General features: G+C 39.3%; 1 protein-coding gene across 1 annotated transcript in view; it reads right to left on the reverse strand.

Moving 5' to 3' along the window:
* Positions 1–3,633: 3,633 nt before the first annotated feature.
* The window catches only part of TRDMT1 (tRNA aspartic acid methyltransferase 1), a gene marked incomplete at its 5' end in the record, with an annotated part of 28,386 nt that continues 5,025 nt past the window's right edge, over positions 3,634–26,994 (reverse strand). The window contains 10 exons of the mRNA XM_084279959.1: positions 3,634–4,350; positions 8,315–8,444; positions 9,460–9,517; positions 14,035–14,405; positions 14,912–14,992; positions 15,868–15,937; positions 17,342–17,407; positions 20,566–20,637; positions 21,254–21,330; positions 23,024–23,133. Of these exons, the coding sequence (XP_084136085.1) occupies positions 4,250–4,350; positions 8,315–8,444; positions 9,460–9,517; positions 14,035–14,405; positions 14,912–14,992; positions 15,868–15,937; positions 17,342–17,407; positions 20,566–20,637; positions 21,254–21,330; positions 23,024–23,133 (1,136 nt within the window). The 3' untranslated portion in view covers positions 3,634–4,249. The remainder of the gene's footprint in view (positions 4,351–8,314; positions 8,445–9,459; positions 9,518–14,034; positions 14,406–14,911; positions 14,993–15,867; positions 15,938–17,341; positions 17,408–20,565; positions 20,638–21,253; positions 21,331–23,023; positions 23,134–26,994) is intronic.

Consider the following 26,994-nt stretch of genomic DNA (forward strand, 5'->3'; position numbering starts at 1 on the left):
GGGGCCCCCAATACAAGAAGGATATGGAACTGTTGGAGAGGGTTCAGAGGAGGGCAACAAGGATGATTAGAGGGCTGGAGCACCTCCCCTACAAAAGAGAGGCTGAGGGAGCTGGGCTTGTTTAGCCTAGAGAAGAGAAGGCTGCGGGGGAACCTCATCGCAGCCTTCCAGTACCTGAAGGGAACATACAAACAGAAGGGGAATCAACTTTTTAAGAGGATAGACAATGGCAGGACAAGGGGGAATGGATTAAAACTAAAGGAAGGAAGGTTTAGATTAGATATTAGGGGGAAGTTTTTTACAGAGATAGTGGTGAGGTGCTGGGACAGGCTGCCCAGAGAAGTAGTGGATGCTCTATCCCTGGGAAGTGTTCAAGGCCAGGTTGGATGGGGCCCTGGGCAACCTTGTGTAGATCCAGGCCTGAGGTTGGTGGCCCTGCCTGTGGCAGGGGGGTTGAGCTCTATGATCCTTGGGGTCCCTTCCAACCCCTGCCATTCTACGATTCTATCATTTCCCCTGGTATCTTGGGTATCTGTTATCTACTCAAACAAGCTGTTATTGAACAACCATTAACTCCCCCTAATGAGGCTGTAACACTAGAATACTCAGGTTTCCACTGTCAAAAATAAAAGTTACTGGAATTCATTTTAGGCTCTATGCCTAGTGTCTTATACTTTCAAATTCTTTTCCCTCAGATATTTCTTTGTATGCTATTTATATAAGGCTGCCCAAAAAGGCCTGGTGTTCTTAACCAAGTCCTTACTGATACAATATATTTGCTAAACACCTTGCAGAAAAAAAATCCATGGGGCCACGTATGTGGTTTTAAATACCTAAGAAACAAAATATATTAAACTGCTAGGGAAAAGAAATGCAATTCAGTAGTTCTATAAGCCAACAGTGTTAAACTTTAGCATGAATAGCAAGGAAATAGTGAGCTCAAAGGGTGAGCTGAGAATGAAGAGCTCATCCTTGAGACATAACAAATATTTGCTAAGTTTTCTATTTATTTTAGAAACGTGACAACTGCTTAAAGCCAGAATTACACAGTCATTAAGGCACTGGAGCTGTTTGGATTTCTGTTGATGTCTCTTTAGAAAACAAAGCAGGGCTTCCCATGGCTGCATTTAAGACATGTGACAGTGTTATCATGGATCAGTGTTTTCCCAGCCTGTAATGCAGAGATTTTTGACAACCCTTATACTCCCCTAACGAAGGTCGGCAAAAGACAAGATAAAGACGCCTGTGGGCAGGAGCTTTACCTACACTGCACAGAAGGATGCACCTCCGCTGTGAAATTTCGAGTTCATGTATCAAAAAAGTATTCAAACCCAGTGGTATTCTCCTAACTTCACTGCCACTAAGGTTTCTTCATGAGTATAGGGAACCTGTAGATTAGATCAGATAAAAACAAGCTTACATAGGTGAGACGTTCTGTAAGGAAACCTTCAGCCTTCAAAACCGACTGCATAAATACACCACCACTAAGCATGACATCATTTTCCTCAGTGGAACTTCTCAAGTTCGAGGGAATGCAACCACATCATCTCTCTCAGCTAATGAAATGCTCTTCAGATTTGCAGAATAAGCAAGCTATGGAACAAAAAGTCAGATTCTGGAAATCTCCTTCCATCCCCAGAGCTGTCTTCCAGATTTCCCTCGTTTACCTTTCAGCTGCTTTTGCAATCACATTCCATTGCTGTGAAAATGCTTCAGCTGAAGTTGCAAAGTGCAGCACTGATGCAGACTGCACAGCGCTTATGATTAGGAGCCTGCTTGGAAAAGGAAGCAACATGATCATCAAGTGAGGTCAAGCAGGTGCAACCCAACAGAGCTCAGTAAACCCGTCCATTAATGACAAACAGACGGGATAAGAAGCAATCACTCAATGTGGCCGCACTGGTATTACAGGGTTAGCAGGGGTAAAATACACAAATATGTATTTACAACTCCATAATCTCTTCTTTCAAAGTATCTCCTTCAGAAACAGCTCTGATTAGCAAAAAAGATTTGTCTTTGCAGTCACATTGAATTAAAATTCACTGTCAACACGTAACAGCCTGGACTGTTACGTCAGTTTTAGATACAGCGAGGTAACTTTCAACTTACACTTTAATACTGCTTGGCTGTGAGTGGCATATAAATCATTAAAAAATGTTTCACAGATTAAGGAATTGAAAACTAATTGTTAATAGTAATATTTTGCCAAATGATATTATACCGAGACAAAATGAACAGACTATTTATGTGGTTTAGCAGAAAGAAATCCTAATTTTTTACATAAAATTAAACTCCTTTGTTCATATCAATGTTTGGATCACACTAGATAGCAACAGATCTTCCTGTTATCACACTTTTCCCAAGAACAAGAGCATTCAGCTACTAGTTGGTGATCTGGCTGGTAAAGCTGCACCATAACCACCCTGCAAACAGTAACTCTGGCTCGTAACACCATGAGAAAATTGCTCCTTGCAGTTCAGCCATTGCCAGAGCCTGACATTCCTCTGGTACTTTTTGCCATTACAGCACTACACAAGACCAGGCAAGGACAGAGACCAACCTCACCCCTCTATAGAGCCTCATCCACAGCTCCTTGAGGAGAACTGTTCTGGTTTTCAACTGGTGTAGTTAATTTTCACCAGAAGGTGGGAGGGGACAGAGTCAGGACAGCTGACCCAAACAAGCAAATGTGGTACTCTGTACCATATGACATCATGCTCAGTAAATATGGGTGAGGGAGGGCACAAGAAGACTGTTTCTCTTCCACAGCTAGAACAGCCCAAGAGCTCTTGGGCCAAAGACAGGCTGAAGCAGATCAACCCAAGTTTTTCTTAGTTCAGCAGTCCAGAAGCAGCACAAAAAGAAAGACTGAAGAAGAAACATACTGGGAGTCAGAAGAAGATAAAGTACAGCACAAAATACCACCACCAAGTTCCTTTTCAGGAGCACTATGGCAGCATGTCCAGAGCAGCTCCACTCTCTACACTGGTTTCCCTACACGCCAGTACACCGTGACTGTTCCCTGACAGCCCGTGGGGAGAAAAACGTAATTAAAAAATTAGTCTTTTTACAGGATTGGCAGCTTACTGCCTTGCTGCACAGGAACTATGGTCAATCTAAGCAATCCTTCAGTTTTATGACACAGCAGCTGCCTCATGCATACTTACTAGGCATCATCTCCCCTTCTCCCCCAAGCTGGTACCAATACAGCATCATCTGCAAGGAAAAATCACCAGTGGACACATACTTCTTCAAAAGCCTTTCTGTTTTCCCATCATTTTCTCTATTGTAGTAAACTTCAGACTTGATGACTGAAAAAAAAACAAACCCATTCAGTCCAGTCCTATGAGACAGCGTACAACTGTGGCACTCTGTCTGGCCAGAGCTCCAACCCCTCATACTGAAGATTATTCACAAAAATTGGTAGAAGCAGCAGCCCATATAGTTTCCTCCTCCAGTTCCCATGCCATAGGAACCTTAGATATGGAGCTTTTAAGGTTTTTTTATGTGTTTTATGTGTACATCTCTGGTAAGGAGGAATGATCTTGTATTAATCCAGGATAACCAAGAAGAGAAACAGGTAAATTAGTGTCAGAGTTGTGATAATCTTGAAATATTTTTATTCAGCTGCACCCAAACAAATAATTTCAGACAGATACAGTTGGGTTCTAGAAACCTAAAAGAAATTAGAGAGGATGAGACAACTATAAAATAAGGATGATAATGTGTCTTCTTAAAAATTGTATACAAGATATTGAACTTAATAGTTTCACTAGTTACAAAAAAACCCCATTAGTTTCTCATGATATATACAATAGCTCTTTTAAGAATGGATCACTGATATTTACAGATAAAGTCATTTTCCATGTAGAAGTAGGTCTCTGCACTTAACTAATATTGACATTTACAGCCTTTTTATACTGTACTGCGAAGATGTTTCAGGATAAAATATAATAGTCTTATAACCATTTTCATTGAGGTATATGTAACTGCTGCTCTTTTTCACTTTGCAAACTACAAAGGACATTTAAATACAGCAATTAAGTCCTGGAAACTTCCACTTAAACAAAACACCAGTACAGTGCAAATCCCCTGTAAAAACAAGGTATTAAAAATATATCAGAACTGTTTGGCAAGTGTCTGGAGAAATGTTTTGGTAAGGTGTGATGTTCAGCTGCCGTCAGCTTTCTCTTGGAAGCTGGAAGTATTTCCTGTCATCAGCCCATACTCATCAGATTCAGGTTTGAAATTATCCAAGTAGAATGGAGATCAATTTTGCCACCACACATACATTGAGGCTGTTTCCCAGAAGACGGTAGCACTGCTTCACTGATACATTGTCAGGAAAGCCTAAACAAAAAACATAGTGTAGCATCGTTAGTCTGGGTTTGTTCTTAGCTTTCAGCCACCATTTTTTTCAGTGAACAATTCTTAGTGGTCACAGATTGCAGCGGGGTTCACCACCCTCCCTAAAATCCACAAAGCTACAAAAACAATTCCAAACAAGCTCATTTGATTTCGATTGGTTCTTCCACTACCAGTACTGCCACCCCTAATGAGTAAGAAGCAGCCTCAAAGCATTGTCACATTGCGTAGCTAATATCCATCTACCCACTCTTCATACAACATACAGCAGTCTCAGGGAGGGGCAGTGGCACCTAGAGTGCTGCAAAACTGCTGCTTGAGCAAAAGAGGAAAAATAACCCGGTCCAGGCATTGTGAGAAGGCTGTGTATTTAGCACACAAAGGCAACCAAGCTTCTGAGAATGAAGAAGCTGTCAACATCCAACTGGTCTGCCATAACAGTCCTCGCTTGCAGTCTCAGCTTACTCCGGCTCATTTGCTTCAACTGGAGTGAAAGGTGAACATCAGCAATGATTCAACTCTTAGGGTCAATTGCTAAGCTGCTGAAACTCAACCACATTCAATTATTTGATCTTTCCCTAGAGACAGCCTCATGGTCATCACCAGACAGTTCAGCTTCAATGCATAAACACACTGTGTAGTAGTGACATGTATGTTCTGAAGTTTTCTTAGCACTTCAGAAAAATTATCTTCCAGGGATTTCTCAGGAGAGAACATGGTTGAACAGCTGCTGAGCCAAGGGTGGAAAGCTGAGGAGGTGGTGTCTGGGAAGAGATGTTCCATCCTCCTCTGCCGGTTATTAATGCCTCGAATGTGGACTGCTTTGGTAAACACAAGTTCTGCCAGCTCCTTCCACTCTGCCCAGCTTCCTGGCACTCACATTTGGCCAATCGTTCTGTCTTTGGAACAATCACTTGTACTCCTACACATACTTCCTTTGATGGAGTTTTCACATTAAATCACTGAACAAGGTACAAAATATAGATATTTTTAAAAGAGCATATAAAAATAAATAATGTATTAATGCACACATACACGTGCACTTACAGCCCAAGAAGCCTATCTGAACCCTGAAAATTTCAGAATTTCTCCTGCCTTTTGGCAGCTCAAAGTGTGAATCAATTTTCAGGGTTTACTGTTGCCTTTACCCCACCCCTCCTCCATCTGCCTGTTACCGTTATCTTGCACCTTCTATCTCCTTGGGTCAAGAGCAGAAGACCAGATTTAACCACTCGGGGTACACTGACACTGGCTGCACAGCTCTCACTGCATCACTTGTGTCATGCACACCACTTAGATAACGTTGCAGGCTTGGCAACAGGCACAGCCACATGGTGCTGGCTTTTCACTAGGCTGTCATTTACTTCCTAATAGCTGACACGCATCCCTAACGGGAAAAACGGGAAAGGCATCCTGACATCACCCTCGTGAAAGCAGGTCTCAGGTGCAGGAATGCTCTGATGGCTTTAATGATACTGCTGTGGGACCCACGGTAGCGACTAAGACAAATGACTGCAGCATTTCACTGATCTATAGTGCAGTTACTATTTATATAATTACATGTGAAAAACAAAAATAAATCAGTTAACGTTAAGAACGAACAATGACTAATTCTGGACCTCACACTCTGGAAGATGACATCAATTTGTTAAATACAGAACCATTTAGACACACTCATGTTTCTTCTGATAGTACTGTGGCTGCAGCTAGTAACAGCATCTGTTACAAAGCTTCCTGACAGTCTTCTAATTTCATTTCCAGCTTACAGTTTTCTCATTCTTTAGGTTCTTGGACCACCAGCATTCTGCAGTGGGTACAACTCCAAGGTTTCTGCCGTTGAAAATTTCAGCTCAGCTGTTGCTGTTACTACAGAACACAGGACCAGAGAATTTACAGTACATTTCTCTCTGAAAACACCACACTTCACAATAATGACTCGAAATTTAACATGGGAGAAAAGCTGTCAGGGAGATGCCCTTTGCTGTAGCTATAAATACAGCAACTTGCAAAAAAACCCCAAAACATGGCTTACACATCCTCAAAGGAAACTTACAGTACTCTAAATTCACCCAAGATTTCAATCAGCCTATAGCTGAGTAACACTTTAAGCACTAAGTGGGAGTTGTCTTTGATTAAACATAAAGTGAAGAAATGTCAGACTTGTGACTCGGCACACTGGAAAATTCTCGTTCTGCCTATGAATCAGGAGTGTATCCAAGAGGAAGCCACTGGATGAGAGAGGCTTGTTTTACGTGTTGTGGAAGTTGGAAAGGAATATAGTGAGGCAGAAAACTGCAAGAACTGGGAGGTGGAATCTGTCCTTGTTCCTCCCCCCTGCAGTTCCAAGGTAACAAAAAGTTTGTTTAATGAGCACTTTGCAGATGGTGATGCCCCTCAAATTCAGAACCCTGACTCATCTTAAGAGTTCAGTTCTGCTGTGCAAAACTATTGAAGCTCACAGCTGTCCCCAAGATGAGCACTCTAGAGAGAGCATGGTATCATCCCAAGCGCTTGGAAACAGGTCAAGTCAGGTTTCACAAACTGACCACCCTAAGTGAATGGAATTTTCCAAACATAATTTCTTCATTGTCTCTGTTCTTGCTCTGTAAAACACAAGCAAAATTAACCCTACTACATCTCTCAGTGATGTTGCGAAGACTGATTTAATGTTTGGAAAACAGAAGCTGCATTAAAAAAAAAAAAAAGCTGCAAAAATGGGCAATTCTGTGCTTAAAAGGGAGCTTGGGCAGCATGAGAAACCTACACAAGGCCAATCCAGCCTTGTTGAGCTCAGGTTTCTTTACATCAGCCTGCATCAATATGGAACAGAGCTGTGCTAAGGAAAAGTCTGCCTGCACAAAGAACTAGCCTACTGAAGGAGGGGCTAAGAAAAAAAATCTGGCATGTTGGCATGTAACTCAACACAGCACACTCCTGCATGTACTTTTAAACAATTAAGTTTAATGCTTGTCAACTCTAACATTTTACTGTGCAACCTTGATAATGTTCTTTGAATGTAGTAATTCTGATTATAACTAAGTAACAAGTAAGAAAAAATAAAACTGCAGAAGAAATAAATATATTAAAAATTTTAGCACTCCTCAGAACTCTGAGTCACCAAGGTAACTGAAGAAAAATACAACAAATTACTCAAGGTCAGTGGTGTCATTCTATGATGTTTATGCTACTTACAGACAATAAATTGATCTGATATGATGGCAGCAGGCCAAACTTCTCAGCAGCTAATAACAGCTACACTTTCTTGCCTGCCTTTCTTTAGAGGGAACTCTGGCAAATTTATTTCAGGCTTAATTCTAGTTGACCTGTATCCAATGTACTGGTATTGCTGAGTCTTACTCCTTGACTCCCTCTTCTCCACAAAAGCAGTTAGAAAATGACGTAACTGACCAAGGGCTAGGATTGTATTTTCTAGAAAATAGAGAGGACTTAAAACATTGTTACTTGAAGAGTTTGGTGCCTCCTGGACAAAGGAGTATCTGTATCTTCTGACATTCCCTTTCTGTCAGCAGCTGCAAATGTGTGGAGGGGAGAAAGCAAGCAGCTCAAACACTGAGAACCGCTAACAGATCTGAATTGGCAGGATATGTTGACTTACCACAGTTGTGAGTAATGCTGGCTGCTGAGTAAATAATTTCAACTTTAAACAAAGGTATTCCTTCACTGCCATTCAGTAATAGAGCATTTCTCATGCCAAAATTTTGGTCTTAATTTATGAAGACGAACCTAACCACAGAAGCTGGTTCTAATAAAATATAAAATACACTAGTGGAAACTCAGAGTTAGACAAATTACAAGAATCAATCATAAGAATTGAGCAGTCAAAAAAAAAAATTTGAAATAGTAACTATGGATTTGTCCCTAGAAAAAAAAAAAACTACATTGGCATTTCTGCAGAATTATGTAGAAATCCATACTCTATAGCACATACCAAATTCCAGAGGAAATCCATGAAGATTTGCTATTTCTCTTGGGGTAAAATACCTCAGTTTTAGTGTTGACAATTTCATAAGCTTCTCTTCTTCTGGGAACTCCTCAATATGCTTAAAGACTGATTCAAGCTATTAAAAAAAAAATAAAATACTGAAAACAACAGCTATCACCAATGCAGGCCAAACACGTAACATGGAACACTTGCATCTTAACAGAATGTTGCTTTGGTTATCACAGTGCCAAAGACAACAGTGTGTTTTGCTGGAAAGTAGGCCTGGTGGTGTATTTTTACATCCAATATCTCAATACATGGACTTGCAAGAAAGAAATCAATGTTGCCATGAGGGCATTCATCATTTCTTCCTCCAGTTACAAGCTATGCCAATACTTAATGAGGCCATCAAGTCTTATAACCATTTGTTAATGACAGGACAGTGACGTAATATAACTCAACAGCAGACCATCCATACAAATTAAGCTGCGTGGATGCAGCTGTTCCAATACATTCACTTTAAGATTATCCTGAGTTCCAAAGCTGCGTTCTCATTATGCTCAGAAATGCCATATACTGTTAGTGAACAGCACAGAAACAAAAGAGGCAGTGCTTGTGTACAGAACAGGCTTTGTGAAAAGTATCTTTGAATGATGATTCACCAATACATTAATACATTTATTTTTACCTTCCCCAATGCCAAAATACCACTTTGTGGTGAACTTATCAACAGTAAAAACATTCTGAAATACAGTGTCTTCCCAAGTAATACTTTTGAAATTTAAACATGTTAAACCTTTAAAAATATGTACTAGATCGTCTGTGTACAAAAAAATTGCCCTAGATTCACAGCACTACTGTGTTTATCCACAGAGGTAGTAGTTTTTAATGTTTTCACATACCCCTGTGACACTTCTTTATGACACTACAAGTAATAAAACAGGAGCAATTCATATTCTCCATGGAGAGGCAAATACCTTGATTGAAATAAACTGTTCTTTAGAAACCAAAGTAAATTAATTGGAATTTGAGCTGGCATAAAAAGTAGTTTTGAATGTTTTTCTGTTGCAATATTCAGAACAAAAAAGCAGAAGACAGGAAAAAAGTTTTAAAACAAGTAATTGTCATATGTTGAGTCTACATATTCTTACCTGTACATCTACTGCTGTCTGCAGAACTGATCCTGTCCCTTCTACATAGTGTCCATACCTTAACAACAACAAGGACAACAATCATCACCTTAAATTAGTATTTTTATTAGACCCGGTAGCACCGACAGCTGCAAAGATGCAGGAGGTTACTTAGCTTCCTTTGCTTTGATTAAAGAATCACCACCTGGACAGATAAAGCAAAAGGCCTTGTTAGTAACAACACTAACCCCCAGAGTGCAACAGCCTCCGAACGTGCTCTCCGGGGATGAGCCTGCAGTCCACACACAAGGGTTTATTGAAAGAAAGAGCGAGCGCAAGCAAACTTACACTCTAAAACCATGCAATAGCTTTTTTGGATGCTTTGTGGCTGACTGCCTAACAACATGTTTACTCTGTTGTCTCTTGCAGGCTACCATTTAAATATAATTATGGACTCTGCTGGTCTAACAATGATAGTGTTTGAATGTCCTGAACAGAGAGAGACTGAGTCAAGTCAACAGATGGCTGATGTGGTCTGCACCAACCATTAACAGAAACTCTTCTCTAGTTTTATCTGTGCATCTGTAAAGACAGTTATAAAGGTCTTTTGCTTCATTTGGGGCCAATTCTAAAGCAAAGCACTGGAACAATTTTTGTTTCAAGCCGTTCTAAACCCACAATGAATAAAGAAATGCTCTCCCTTCACCACAAACACAGTGACCCAGTACAGCTCAATCTTGAGAACTTCTTCAGTTGGGAAAGGTTTATGAGTAGTTCTGCCAGTATCAGTGAGAGCAACCTCATTTTAAAATAAAAGGGATCAGAGCAAAAGGCCCTAAACACTGACACATTCCACATGGAATTGAACTATCTTGTAAATACATCACTTTTAGTTGGTTAGATGCATTCTGAAAATTCCCTCATACCAAGTCTGAGAGTATAAACACACACAGCACTGAGAAATCCTCATCTTCTTATATAGCATCTGATCTAATTTCAGAGGAACATATCTAAGCCAGAATAAATGAGGATAAATTTCAAAGAGGTATTTTAAGAGTTTTATTGAGTGAAAAGAATCTTTTAATAGGATCTGTGTTATATAAAACAATCTAAATAACTGGCACTAGAGTACAAAACTCCTCACAAGAGAAAAAAAATAATCCAGTTGTTTGTAAAAGTGGTTTGGGGCTGGTGTGTGTGTCAGTTTAGCACAAGTGTGGGCAGATGGCCAGCCTTAGCACTGGTTTGTTATTAATTATTACTGCTGCTGACTACAGAAAAATTAACATTCCTACCTTAGACCCAGAACATAATTAAAGATGGGAAATTTTGCCACAGTAAGAAATGATGCATTGATTTTCTGACATTTCATTATGAGTTATAGTAAAAGAAGTAGGTTTAAGGAATTACAGTTTTCAATTTTAATCTGATTCAAGATTAAACACACCCTCCATTTCTATAAGATTTTGAAAAAACCTTAGTTTCATACACATATTATTTCTGAGTATGTGTCCTACATTATGACTAACCAAAAGAGTAGTTTCCACAATGCTAGAAGGAGTTTCTGTAACTAATATTACACTGCTTTAGAGGGTATTGCTTCTCTTGTTAATAGCATATTAAGAACATACAAGTCCAGAATTATTATCTCTAAAGAAGTAATTTTCATTTGATCTTTCCTTTAAAATGGATGATTTTCTCTCACAGTTTCAATCACCACAGGCATACTCTTCAAGAGAGGCCATGGCAGCGTTTGCAGTCTCAAGGAACTCAGCAGGCATGTTCCAAGGGCTTGCGGTTGCCTAGGAGTCCAAGAGTTGAGAGGGAACACAGGATGTGCTCAAACTCTCACACACCACAAGCTATTAGATTTTGCCCTATACTCCACCAAAGACTTTCAGAAGACATACTGGTATGATAAAAGCTGAAAGGCAAAAAACACTGATGAAATATTGGTGTCTGAGGTCTTGCTTAACATCTTCATCAACAACTTTGATGAGGGAATAGCATCCACCCTCAGCAAGTCCGCTGAGGATACAAAGCCGGGAGGAGTGGCTGACACACAGGAACACTGTGCTGCCATCCAGAGTGACCTGGACAGGCTGGAAAGCTGGGCAGGGAGAAACCAGATAAGATCCAACAAAAGCAAGTGCAGAGTCTTGCACCTGAGGAGGAATAACCGCTTGTATCAGTACAGGCTGGGGGATGACCTACTGGAGAGGAGCTCTGCTGAGAAGGACCTGGGGGTCCTGGTGGATGACAGGTTGGCCATGAGCCAGCAGTGTGCACTGGTAGCTAAGAGAGTCAATGGGATCCTGGGGTGCATCAAAAAGAACGTGGCCAGCAGGTCAAAGGAGGTGATCCTCCCCCTCTTCTCTGCCCTGGTCAGGCCTCACCTGGAGTATTGTGTCCAGTTCTGGGCTCCCCAGCAAAAAAAAAAATAAATGACAGGGATCTCCTGGAAAGAGTCCAGTGGAGGGCCATAAAGAAGATTAAGGGCCTGGAGCATCTCTCCTACGAGAAAAGGCTGAATGAACTGGGGCTGTTCAGCCTTGAGAAAAGAAGACTGAGAGGGGATCTGATTAATGTTTATAAATCTCTCAAGTGTGGGACACAAGGTGAAATAGCCAGCCTCTTTTCAATGGTCTGCGGAGACAGAACAAGGGGCAATGGCTTCCAGCTGGAGCACAGGAAGTTCCCCACCCATGTGTAGAAGAACTTTTTCACGGTGAGCGTGACAGAGCACTGGAACAGGCTGCCCAGGTGGTTGTGGAGTCTCCATCTCTGGAGATATTCAAGACCCACCTGGATGCCTCCCTGTACGACCTGTCCTAGGGAACCTGCTTTGGCGGGGCAGGGCAGACTTGATCTCTGGAGGTCCCTTCCAACCCCTACAATTCTGTGAATTCAGGTCCCTGAATTAGCAAGGACTGGAGAAAGCATATCCAGAAGACCAAATGAGAACTGAGAGAAATCTTTCCCCCAGCCTCAGAACTGATGGTCAGTACGATTTGTATAAAGACACCAGACAGGCATCTCAGCAGAGGGATTCTTGGTACTACTTGGGAGTGCTGTTCTGCTCCATTCAAGGTCCTCTTTCCTATATCTGATGCTTTGGAGAAACACAAGGACTGTATGCATTCCAGGAGTTTTGCAGCAACTTACTCTTGGCCTCAGGAAGTGATGTGGATGAAGCCTGTAAAATAATTATAATCTTTCTCTTAATGCAGAGCTGTAAATGATATGAGGACACTGAGAACCATATTGGAAACCTTCCTACCCAAAGGCTCTTAAATGGAACAAAGACAGTAAATTATAATCCTACATTTTGAGCCAACAAGAACTACCACAACAATCTGGCCTGGTTCCTTCCACATCAGCAGAAGGGTTAAGAGTCACATTCCGTGTCAGATTTCCCTCCACTATATATAAAGACTTCATATTAAGTACTCAGGGCCCTCATTCTGTGTGATTTTTATAGACACAACCACAAACTACTATGGCATATTCTAGTGAAACCACAAGTGCCAATTTATTTTTGATAATACTTAAGGCATACATGAGATATATAAGAATTCATTCTGGTCTAAAACTTTTATTTGACTATTCCAGCTAAGAAACAAGGTGCTGACTATCCCACCAACTCAAAACAGTGAGGGCAGAAAAGGCATACATCAATGAGTGCTGGGTGAAGGGCTTTCCTCTTGCACAAATTTTGAAATTATTTCCCCTTCTCACTTTTTTTTATTGTCAAGTTAAAATCACAAAATCCACAGGAACTCTTGTCAATCTGGCAGTCTAATTTTTACTAATTAAAAAAGTTAAAATTAGCCTTAGCTCATCAACTAAGCCATTCTGTTGACGCATTCTGAGAATTAAAAACATTTGAAAAATTCATCAATATTAACATTTCCCAGAGACTTTCAGGCCACAACTAGCATGTTCCAATACAAATGCATTCAGGAGAAGCTCCTGACCAGTTATCTGTGCAGTTTCAAAACACTCACCAGTGTCTGGCAATCCAAACTGTAAGGTACAAATCAGAACACCACCCAGAAAAGCAGTGATGCTTGGCTCCACCCAACATGATTTGTAATGCAGCAGCCTAACTGGTTTTATGATATGGCCAATCCACAGCTATTCTGACCTACACAGCTGAAAAATTCAAGAAATCAATAAAAACACAGTGGAGAGAGTTTTAATGAGGAATGGATCTGTCATGCATGGCACTTCATAACTTCACTGAGCAATATAAAGAAATTCATTAATGAATCAGTATTATACCAGCCTACTGGAACCATATTTCCGCAGGGGTAATTAAGCTTCTGTGAAGGTCAACAACAAATGGCACTGTCTTTTGTGAATGCTTTTTTGGAGTGGGCACATGATGTTCTGCCAGACACTCTCATGCTGGCATTCCACTGGACCAAGCAGCTCACTACAGAAGGAGATTTTTTATTTCTTTTTTGGTTTTTTTTCCCCACAGGCCTGAGGTGCTTTTGATGAACCATCTCTCCTTGCTTTTATAGTACCCGAGGAAAAACACACTTAAAATTTCAGGTCATAATACAGCAAGATATCTTCTTTGCAACTTACCCTTTTGTAAAGCACGTGGATCTCCGACAGGTGGGCTTAACAATGTCTAACAAGAACGCATAGCGCAGTAAGGACTTTGGTGGTAAGAAATACTGATTCATTTCTTCATTTTCGTCTTCCAAGAAATTTTTTAGCATTTGAATAGAGGAATCATTGTCCTGACCATGTTTCCTTTCCATTTCTTTTACTGTTTCAAGCTTAAAAAGAAAGGGCCCTTTTGGTAAACTCTTCTTGTTGCTGCAGTCAGGACCAACATTTGGATCCAGATTCTTCACTTCTGAAGACAAGGAAGAACTAGCTTCGTCTACTTTGTTAGTGACTTTATCCTGAGATAATTCTTCCTGATTCTGATCTGGGAATCTTGTCAAGATCTAAGAACAAATTGTGAGGAGGAAAAAAAAAAAGGAAAGAAAAAAGAAAGAACTGCATTTGATAAGCAACTTGAGAGACAACTCTGCAGTAAGAATTCTTTCAGAGATGCTCATAATAAAGCAAGTAACTATTCGATATTATTTTCATGAAGATTAATAAAGAAATGTTAGCATCAAGATCTACCGACCTACCAGCAATGTCAGGCAAATAACTGCCTTTGTAAACAGACCATTCCAAGGGTGTGGAAACAAACGGTAGCAGAACACAGTGTTTTCTATCCCACTATCGACTACTGTCCCCCAAATTTTTAGAGCTATCTAAGCCACCAGGATGCATTTCAGTCCTTAAAGAACTCAGTATTTGGGTTGAAAGAGAGACACATGGAAGGTCACTTTTCTGTTTGTATTACTTATCTCTCCATTCATCAAGACACATCACTAAACTGAAAATGTACCCCTCAAGCTTTATGAAGCAAAGCAAATTCAGATGATGCTAACAGACTCACCTGACCAGGAGCCTGAAAGGAAAATGGTTCTTGGTGCTTTGCAATTAGAAAATATCGCAGCCTGGAATTGGGAATGCCAAGCTGTAAGAAAAACCACAAGCCTTTAGTCCACATAGTAAAGATAGAAAAAGTGGTCTATAGCATCATACAAGTTTTCTACAGTTATATACAGTAATAATACATTGATCAGACACACTAATGTTTTGCAGCTTAGAGGTATCAGAATTGATAATACCCAAACACTGACAACTTCATTGTACCTCATGGTTTTAACTTTCTCTGTAAACAAACAGGAATGTAAATGAACTTTTATGCAAGGGAAGAAGAAAAATTACATGCATAACAATTTCTTGGGACAGGTAATGCCTGTTTTCTATTAAAAAAGCAAAAACGTGTCTCCTTGCCTCTTTGAATGAGGAATTAAGACATCTAACAGTGAAACAAATGCACCACAACTGGTTTTCAAGCTACCCTTTATCAGCTTCTCTCAGATATATACAGTACGTCATTGATTCCATTCAGTCTTGCACAGTCTGAAATCTCCCTCAACTCTTTTGTCAGTTGCCATGAAAACATGCAAACAAAGTCCCTCCTCCCACAAATGACAGAGTCACATTTTCTGTGCTGGGAAATTCCCTGGCATCAGCACTTCTGAAGCAGTGAGGCTCCTGCAGGGAAAACCACCTTCTAGGTCATGGTGTAAACTCATGCCTGCTTGAAAATATCAAATGGTAGCAAAGCAATACAGAACTAGGTTCTGAACAGTAACAGCTGTAGGGTTATGCCAGTATGTTGATGAGAAATCAGAAGTCATGCCAGACGGGGCTCTCATTCAGAAAAGTGCATCTTCAGCTCTGGGCATGACTCTTCTCTAATACAACAGATCATTTTCAAATGTTCTTGAGCTTAGTGCAGTTTGAACTACTGAATAACGTTAGAGTGATTTTAAAACTCACACAGGTTGGAGACAAGAGGAATTCTTGATATTTAAATCCACATATTTCTAGTGTTCGCAGAAGTTCATTTCTGGTGAAAAGAATCAAAACACAATTACTCTCTTGATACAACCTTTAGGTCATTTTTCATCCTGAAGAAAAACACATTAAACACAGCACCTCAGGTACCAAAACATTCAGCACGTTCAGTGAGAGACCTGGACAGAGAACTACAGACATGAAGTTCAGTGTTACTGGAGCCAGAAATTCCTATTAGAGATTCACAAGATTCTTACATCTACTTTGGTGTAAATACCCCTTCAAAAATATCCCATCTCTAGGAGAGTACTTATAGTGTGTCAAGGAAAATAATCAGAGTGCAACACATTCTCTTTATTGTGAATTATAAAACAGGCATCAAAAACACTACAAATAGCTCCCTACTTCCCTCTGTTCACATATATGGCATCAATGAAGCCTAAAAAAGGGTTAACTCAAGGGATGACAAAAATTGGTAGTTTTGGTAATAGCAGTGAGGTAACACTGTACTTTATAAACAATGGAAAAAATCACTGAAATAGAAATCTTCTTGAAGAGACTTGTTTTCCTATTCCATGCAGACTGTACTACTCTGGAGCTGTATAAAAAGCTTGAGCTGTGATTTGTATCTGGCACCATATGTGACTCTGCATCGCGGTAAAAGAAAGCAAGCATTTTGACTTGTTCCAAACACTGGACAGCAAGGCACAGCCTAGGGAACTGCAGGGTCTACAGCAGCAGCCTGCACCTCCAACAAAGCATGCAAGCCCTAGCAGGGCACGTCTCCCAGCTGCCCGCCATACTCACTGAGGAGCATGATACGCATGCAGGGTAGTTGCTCCCTCACCGCTTTAAGGAATGCTACAGAAAGATCCTACTCTATTCCAGCAATAAATAAGAAGGAAGATCACAACCTCCTGTTTCTTGCTTTGCCCACAACAGAGGGGAATGCTCCTACTGTCATTAAGTAACCTTACTGACAACTTTCCCCTTCTACCTACTGGACAAAGATTACATACCGGCTTCATACAGTATCTGCAGACCATTTGGTGGCCACCCTTGAACCAGGGATAAGCTACTATCAAACCTCGTGAAGAAAGCCCCTATACTCTACTGTGATCTTACCACAAAAATACCACGAGCTCCTGTCAAGGATAAAAACCCAAAACCGCTGAGTGCTATACCTATTGCTATTTTTCTCTGGAAATTAATATTGAGCAAAAGGACAAAAGGTCAAACAAGATCAATGAAGTCAACATATCGCATATTTTATCTGCTTAAGAGAAAGAACTAGTTATTTAGCAAGTTCCTTTCACAACCTAAGGTTTTCATTCCTAAATTAGCTCACCAATGTCTACTTTGTTAACTTAAATCCTAGGAAACAAAAATTCTGCCTTCCCATTCTGAAGAAAACATAATTTATTTAAAAGTAAAAACTGCATAAATTAGATTTTACCTTGCAGAAGAGGATTCAAATCCTTTCACATTTTCTAAAAGTAGGTATTTTGGAAGCTTCTGAAGCCTACAAGGATTAAAAAAAAAAATCAACAAATCAGAGTAACAAGATGTGAACTACATTACATTCATCCACAAATTTGTTTAGCTAGAAGAAATATTTGAGCATTTCCACATTAAGCCAGCTGTCAAGTTTAGAATCCTTAAAAAAATGTACCTCAACTTTCAAGGTTGCCTAGATCAAGTCATTCCCAACTGAATTCAAGATGTGAACTGCTGGTAATTTCAGAAAACAACAAAACCCACTTGCATTCAGATGGACTGCTGAAGCCTCCTGTACCCCGTGCGCGTACTTCTGAAAATGCTTACCGCTGTTCGTTTCCTAAAGCATAATATTAGTATTCAACAGATTGAGTTTGTAATAGAAAAGAAAAATAATCACTGTTTAGCCACAGAAAACGTTTGGTTTAAAGTGCTTAAACCTGAAATCAATAACAATGTCACATCAACTTTAGTGACAATACATCAGATCCAGTATTCACCTAACTGCCTTAAGAAATATGACATGTTTAAAGCTCAAACTATAGATATTCCCAATTTTCTATATTTTCCAATTTTCTATATTTAACTTTTTTAGTTTGATTGGGAGGGATGGGAAGGAGATGTGTAAAACTGATCTTGTTCAGTTATCAAGTGTGGAAATGAGTTCATTCCAAATCTAGCATATTAAATCTCTGGAGAAAGCAACATACCCAAACCATGCCAGGGATCATTCTAACAATTTAGAAGTACAAAATCATTCAGATTCAAGACTTTGGGAACATTCCCTGGCATCAATTAGTTCTCTAGTCAAGCTAATGTAAACATAGTATGTCTGTCACACGTTGGGATCTCAGACCAGCATGTAGATACTAATGCAAACAGACACCAGCTCCATGCATACTGAAGTCAGTAAGCGACTTTGGAATTCCACCGGTACAAATCAGAGCAGAATTTGTAGCATGTTCTTAACTGTCATCAATAAAAGACATTCATGTGAAAAATTAAAGAACTGAAGTGTTTAACATGAAATTGGAAAATGTACAAGATACTACGTCAAATTTAAAAATACTAAAAATAATACGAAACTGAAAAAAGCAGCAGCAGCCAAACTCCTTGCAGAGGAACAGAGAATACATCTGCTGGTATGTTGACTCACATTCACTATCATCATCACCTACTATGAAACTTATTTTTAAAGTAACAAATCCAGAACACAGCCTGAAATGCAAGAGCTCATACAGGATCAACAGATCACACGACAAGTAATCACTATACAAAGAGTATGTGTTAAGTACTTGGCAAGTATTAACATTATAAGTGTGTCTGCAAAAGTAGTGCTTTGGCATCTTCACAGTCTGTTTCACTGGGTTATGGCTTGGACGCCATAAACAGTATCCCGACCATCCAGGTCACACTGCTGGCTGGGTACTCCAAGGACTTCCCAGCTCTTTCCAGATCTTGAAATTATCCTTTCCATATCTAATGGCTGTCTTCCCAGGCTACTTTAAGCCTCATTTCAGCAACTTCACAAAAGGGTGAACATAAGAATAGCCAAAGCATGAAGAATTATTCTATAGTTTCCATAAACTGGATGCATGCCATACCAATTTAGATTGCAGAGTGTTAACTCCTATATTAAGAATTTCCCTTTTTTGGACTTAAATACTCCATATTCAATGTCTGGCAAACATGCTATTTGTAAAAAACCACACAAACACTATCTCAATAAAACATAAATCTAGTGGAACTCTGCAGAAGCCACCATCTTGAACATATTACAGACTGCTTACAGCAAGTACTGCCTTACAAGAAATACACCAAGAAACAACCTGCCCAAGGGAGATAAGGGTCATCAGCAGACTCTCATGGGGTGTTGAGATAAAGTGCCAGAACCAAGCCCAGCTCCTCTGCACCGTCATGACAGTTCTGTAGTGTCTAAAGCTTTGCTTTTTAAGAAGGAAAAGCTTCTGCCCTTTATGCAGCTAAGCCCACAGCAACCAGGAAACAACATTTCCATATTAATGCACAACAGTATCCCCAAAGCAGCCAGCCTTTTAACTGTGTCTCAGTTTAACAGAAAGGAATACTGAGGTCAGGATTCCCTTATGTGTAAGGGAGGCAATATTATTCTGACAAATTAGTAGCTTACTATTAGCTCTTTTTAATTCATCGTTTTGAAAGTTCAGTCTGAAGGACAGAATGACATTCCTTGTTCCAGAAAAGACATATGCTGCAACTTCTGGAAACCCACATTATCTCTCCAACAGAAGCAGGGAAAAAATAGTATTTCTTTTTACTAATTGATTGTCTAACTTTGCAACCTACAGAACTTGTATTATTGTCTTTTGGTGTGTGTTCTCCGTCACAGATTTCTTAGGTGATCCCAGCCAAGTCACTCAGAGAACACAGAGACAGAAGGGCTATCTGCTGATGACCTTCCCGAGAAGGCCCATCCCAGTGTCCACCAGAAGCAGGACTGCTAAGAATGGTGAGCGCTGGGGGACTGTAGTTGATGCAAATTCACAGGCTCATGCCAATTGGTGCCTAATGGACATCTCAATCCAGAAGCAGAGATTTCTGCTGAATAATCTCCCTGAGCAACTGCTCGCCTCACTTCCCCAGGAAGTATTCTTACAGCGCTATGCACCTCTTCCAAACCAAAAAGACTAGAAGCACTACTTGGAGCTGATTTCTAATAGTCTCAGTAAGAATCACTTAGGACAGCAAAACCTACTTTGGATTTACTGTTTCAAATTTTAACACAAATAACTGAAATAATTATGCCTATTTTGTTACTCACTGGGGTCTGACCAGGCAAAAATTACATCAATAAAAAAATATTTGAATTCTTTAGTATTGCTACTCAAAAAGAGAGATTCAAAAAGGTGACTAAATGTTGAATGAAAATAAATAACTCAGTATTTTTCATTTATGATATAGCCACAGTTGAAACAGACAAACAACAGAAAGAAAACTGAGAAATAACAGCATATGCAGTAACTATGAGAGAATAACATCAGAAAAATACAAGTATTTGCAAGTTCCACATGATCCTGAAAAAAAACAAGTAACAATACAATGCTAGTAGTATACCTATAAAACATTATAAATGACATCTCACTGAAATATAAAAGCTCTACTTAGTTACAATAAAGGCTTAAGGACTGAGAAGTTCATTTATACCTTGGGAGAACATCAAGGATATAGAGAAAGCTCTTCGTCCGTGGGTCAGATACATCACCCTGCAGGCCAATTCTGAGAAGGAATGAAGAAACGTGTATTACCTGGACCAGACTGACATATGACCTACATTTTTCTAAAGAATGCTGACTTTTTAGTTTGACTTTCAAACAGGGATTCTGCAAAAGCATCACGTACAGACACAAGGAGCTGCTCACAGAGGCAGTGTCCTAAGAAATGCTTGAAGGAATGAATGTCTGTCCCTGGAACCCATCAGCTCACAGTGAGGTTAAAACTGAAGCATTCAGTAATGAAATCCACTCCCCAGTCTGCAAAGAGTTTAGCATTCCAGTCTTGTCCAGCAAACCCCTCAAACATACTGGGCTCTGAAAGAACAAAAAGCCCCCGCTGGGTTCCTGAGAATACCCTGCTATTTTACACTGAATATATTAAATTATTTCTATGAAAAAAAGCCACAGCGCTCACCATTTTGCAGGATGGAAACCCATGTGAATTGTAACCAATTCTGCAACATTAAACTGGATGCCTCATGTAGGTTATAAAAATAACATCATACGATTCCAGAGTCACGTTCCTATAACTTACACTTGCATTAGCTCTTCAGAACATTTTTCCATTAACAGTTCATACTGTAGTAACTGCATTTTTCACCGAAGTGAGCTATATCTACCTTGTAAATGGTTGACAGGGAGGACTCATCAAAATCATATCAAAAGATAATCTGTCAAACTCTTTCAGTGTTATGCCCTGAATTAGGAAAAAAATATAAATAAATGTCAAGTGCTGTAAACTGTATAAAACTCTCAAGTCATCTTTCAGATCAAACTACCCTTCTTACTTCTACTGTCTGCTTCATCCAGCAAAGAGCCTACCTAATCTCCATGTGACTACCACTATCCTGTGACCTAATCATTTCAATCTTTTCTACCTTGGCAAACTACAATGCAAATATGCATTAATTGCTTTGAATATGAATCAAGAACACTAACAATGTTAGCATCTACACGTAATCTTGAGGTTTTTATCTACTTGTTCTTCCAGAAGAGCTGTGTAGTGGTTCTTCCCATTGACCACACCAGAATACTGGCTAGTTACTTCTCCCCACCCCTCCTCCAAATAAAGGATCATTATTCAGATAATAAGTCTTTGTACATCAAAACAATATTAAAATATTCAAAACAAGTGAAAGAAAAATTAGATCTTGTTGAAAGACAAACTGTCTGAGAAGTAGCTTGACTGTTAACATTATCATTTTTACAAGTGCAAATTGTGGGGTTTAACTCTTAGGATGTCACTACCAACACATCCTATAAAGTTTACTTCATTCTAGGTTTTATCCCTCAGAGATATCATATGGCTGAAAGCTTTACTCTTCAGAAGTATTTCTGTTCAGAGAAGAACGAATTAGGTCTGTTGCAAGAATTACATAGTTCCTCTAGACTAAATTTTGACCAAGACAAGAAGGACCTGCTAGGGGCCAAGAAGAATAACGATCAAGTAACTATGAGCTGGACAAAGAAATCACTGCCTTACATATTTTAAAGGGTTTCTACATAGCAAATGTAACATAACTGCCCACAGAAACTAGACAAAAGCTGCTACTTTTCCCCCCAGTAAATTTAAATATGATCTTACTGACTGTAATCTGTTCTTTCCTACTATAAGGAGACACAGGCGAGCATTCTTTTTTTCTTCTCCCATATAAAACTATAAACTATCATTTAGCCTGCTATTATTGAGTGCTGAACAAGCATTTAACCTTTAGCCACCTACTTAAGTCTTACTTAAGGTAAGCATCTTAAGGCCGGTGTCTTCAAACAAATTCAGTATCTTTTACTTTCATGCTATAAAACTGTAAAAGAACATTAAGTAGTATACAGTAATTTCTAACTAAATCCAGACAAAACAACATGCCCAGTTTGCCCCTTGATTATTAAAACGTAATCCAGCTTTACCTAGTAGTTGTTCAAATAATTTGGAAGAGGGACAGTATTCTTAAAACATTTGATCTACTGTGTCCACAAAAAATTGCAAGACTGTCCCATCCAGTTTATTTTCTTGTGTTTTACAGAGCTCAGCTAGAGCTACAAAACAAAGGGATGCCTCCAAGTAATTTAATTAAATTCTTTCAAAATCCATAAAAATATTTTCTAATCTAAAAAAGCGATTTTTATCATTCCTTTATTGCTGGCAAGCATTCCACTTGACATTCACATAACCTTTCCTGATGCAGCAGTCAAGGCTTTCAGAAGACCACAGTGTGAATATCCCTCTAACTTCAACAAGCAGCCATACATAGTACAAGAAGTCAAAGTTATTGCAAAACTGCTATATTCATAACAACATAAATCACATCTTTTTGTCCTGTTACTAATAAAGACAGTGAAGATAACTTACTTCTACAAATGCCAGACTACAGTAAAAAGGACACATTACTCACCTCAATTGTCTTTGCCCATAATGGTGTCCTGGGAAAGTTGTGCTTATATACTTCATTGGCAAGAGTGTTCACATCAACAGCTGCAACAACCTCTGCAGATGCACAGCTTTCTAAAATAAAAAAAAAAACCCTGAAAACTTCTCTTTTCTACTCTTGGGAAAGTGTTTTGGTTTCCTTACGCTAATTTGGTACAAAAAGAAAAAGGGGAATCGCACGATCAGTCTCTGCTGTCTTGCCTTTAAAAACTTTTCATATAAAGTATACTGAGTTTCTAATTGCATGCCAATACTCCCCTTCCTTGCATAAGCAAAATTGGAAGCTAATTACACACTTCTTGATCTGAAGATTCAGCCACATGTGAGCCCCAAACAGGGCATGTCTCTACCATGGTCCCACTTGCACTCGGATGGTCACTGGCCACTAAGTTCCTTAGCTACAAGAACACAGCCTGAGTCAAGTTGCCAAGCCCCCCACCACTGCCTGAGCCTTTCCAGCCACTCACAAGTTACATTGGTGTAGATGCTTGTTGTCGAAAAAAAATGACACCAATAAATATGTCTGAGGTACATCTACTCTTGCAGTAAAACTTAGGAAAGTTGCCTGAAAAAAATTCCACTTATATTCAAATATAAGCTTGGGCCTTGAACCCAAATGCTGCCTGTTTTGAGTTAAAGATCAAATATCAGATGCTTTGAAGGACATTTGGCAGCTCCTCTTCTTTTGATATCAAAGACACTTAGTGGTGTTATTGAAAAGAGAGCACAGTGTAACAAATCTACTGACAGCTAAAATCCTGAAAGAAAAATACACTAAAATGAATGTAAATAGATAATGGAATAACAGAATAGGTTCTAGAGAAGCTAAAACATAAAAAGAACAGTGTTTAATCCACTGCTCATCATGTCACACTATTTATTAATATTAGCCACAACATCTTCACTGAGACTTTCTGACCTGGAAGATAGGCTGTGGTCACCACTGTAGCCACAGGCAGAAAGCGGTGACCATACTTCCTGATACACAACACCAGCTTCAACCACCACGAAATTTACATTATGGTCATTACAAAATCCCTGGTGAAATATAGGCAATTTTAATTTATTTTAACCAAAAGAAACAAGGCAAATAGCTACATGCCTCTGCAGAGCCTCACAACATGCTCAAGTAACACATTAACAAATGACCTCTTACGAATTACTGCTAGTCAGCTAATTATTTACATTTTGAGAGGATGAAAAAACAGCTATGATGTCCCAGAAGATTTAATTTTGAGAGATGTAGTTATCAGCCATCTATTATCTTTCAGGTTTTCAAGGCTGTCTTATTCAAAATTAACATGAAAGAGAAATTTCATTATTGGAAAGACTGTAGCAGATATTTTAACAAAGCCCAACCTGATTCTCCTAGTTTACCTGGTACAACAGAGTGCAAAAAGAACAGGAGTTTCAGAAGAAAAAGATTTACAGGTGGCTGCCCACTAAGGGTCAAGATACAAATCCTTATTTGCAGTTACCACCTTGACATTTTGACCACAAATTGTAAGTATTTAATACAGGTGTTTCTGCAAGGACAACAGAATGACTACACCTGAGGTTAAAGAACAGGTATGTTAACACTGACATCTAGTGTGAAAAGAACTTCACCTTAGCAGGCTGTCTCAATTTACAAGCATATTCAAGAACCAACACTTCCATCTTCCTACACCAAAGCCATTAACACCTAAGTGTTGGCAACAAACTTCAAGTATCTTTTAAGGGACTGCTTTTCTCGTTTATTCTTTCACTTCTTAAAACACGTTGTCCTGACAAGCTGATCCTTACTGAGTGTTCCAGGCACACGGTGTGGGGAGGAATCAAGAATCTCAAATTATTCTCTAAATGAGTATACTGTTTAAAAACGACAATTGGAAAGGCAGGTGGTGTGCTTTCTCCCACAACTAATGATTCAGACACTCATCCCTTTTACTAACATCAATCCAGTCTCTCCCTGCATAGATACAAGAGAAGACAAGTACTTGGGATTTGCACAAGGGATTTCACAGGCCCAAATGCCTGGAAATACTGAAAGACAGCACACAGCTAACTGTAATTTATTGAATCCCCTTGCAACAAACACAGTGTTCAGTCTAAACCAGAGATGTTAACATACAGGGAAAAAGGACAACGACTTTCGAATTATTCCACCCGACATCCTCTCTTCCCAATTCAAAGACATGATAATTTTCTCAAAGCTGCTTCTCCTCTTTCTCACTCAAAAGCAGTGGCTCACTTGGGAGTTCCTGTTACTGAACAGACTCCCTCTAAAAGCTGATTAAGCGTATTTGTGTGAAAATACCCTGGAAACGCATGAAGGAGCTCAAGCAGACAAGCAGATCTCATACATCCAACCTAACAAAGAAAAGCTTGTCTAAATTTTAAACAATGCAAAAATGAAACATTTTTAAAGAGCTACTCCTCCTGAAATTTAAATAGCTTCCATATCAAACTGTGATATTCCATTTTGCTATAGCCATTTTATTTATTACTTGAAAATGACTGTAGGAATGTACCCTAAAAATCTAAAAAAAACAGAATCAAGACTATGTTTAACAATGTCAACTGATAAAAGCCACAAAAGCAAGTCAGGAATACAAATATGCATCATAATTGCTGACTTAGTGAGATGTTAAATCAACTCTCCAACATATATTGCTGAACTTCCCAAACAAGTACATGCAATTTAAAAAAAAAAAAAAAAAAAGAGTCATTTAAAAGAACTGCAACTATGCAAAAAGCAAATTAATTTTATGCAGACCAAAGACAAAATTTTCTAAGTGAAACTAAGTTAAGTATCTGCTGGAATACTTGATTTGTAATATTCCTCAGCGCCACACAAGACTTCACATTTCTGAAAAAGATGTAGCTCAAAAGGAAGCCAGAGACATGACGGGGAAGATACTGAGGGGGTGTTACTTCTAGGTAGACTAGATTGTAATACACTTTTTTGGCTACAAGTAGGTGAGCTCAAATTTGTACTACCTATTAGGACAGTACTGATTTCACACTTGAGTCTTAAAACTAGGATCCACATAATAGAAACTCTTTAACAGTTATTTAAATCACCTAAAGTGGCAGCAATCAAACTTTGAGGCCCAACTCTATCTTGCTGTATACATAACGCTTACAAGCTGTTTCAACAATGTAGTCGTCAATCCAGTGCAAGAGATGCTGCTGAAATGATTGCAAAGTGCGGCATTTGAAACAAAGGAAAACAGGACACATGCTTTAGTTTCTGGCTTGGAAAAACCCGAAGGGTGTCAACTTCAACCACCGAAAATAAGATTTCTGACATTACAGCATCTCTTCTTTTCCTTGTCAGAATCAATTCCTTTGTCACATGTTTCCAGCAAACCTTAACATTAACATAGATCTGTTTATATTCGCCACTCTATTTTTGCAGTAGAATCATCAATATCAGCAGAGCACATGAAATCTGCAGCGCTGCACCAAGGGCAGAGCCTGGCAGAACTCAGCGTATTTTCCAAAATCAGACCAGAATAATTATCTATTCTAACAGGTACATGGAAACAGATGGGAAAAGGAAGATTAGTCACATGTCCCATTTCCTTTTAAAATAGAGAGTAAAGATTTTATTTAGGAGTTGTCAGCTTTTGGCTGAAATGATTAGGCTGAACTGCCCATGGCTACAGTCAACACGACTGTAAGTAAACTTGGTACTTGCTTCCTGCAGGACACTCGGCAACTATTTTCACCGTTCTATTTGTACAATATTTGTTCGTGTTCACCCATATAAAACTTTGCAAATTTACATTATAGCACAGCTGGCACCATCCTGTGCTGTGAAGGGCTATATTTTAGAGAAGCATTATGTCTAAGTGAGTTTAGGTGTAAAAACATGCTCAAAGCAGCAACATTTTTCTTTTGCGTTGTGTTGAGCACTGAAGCTGCCTGCCAGCTCTGTCTCCTCTGCCT

The sequence above is a fragment of the Gallinula chloropus genome (assembly GCF_964237585.1).
Source record: "Gallinula chloropus genome assembly, chromosome: 2".
NCBI lineage: Eukaryota > Metazoa > Chordata > Aves > Gruiformes > Rallidae > Gallinula > Gallinula chloropus.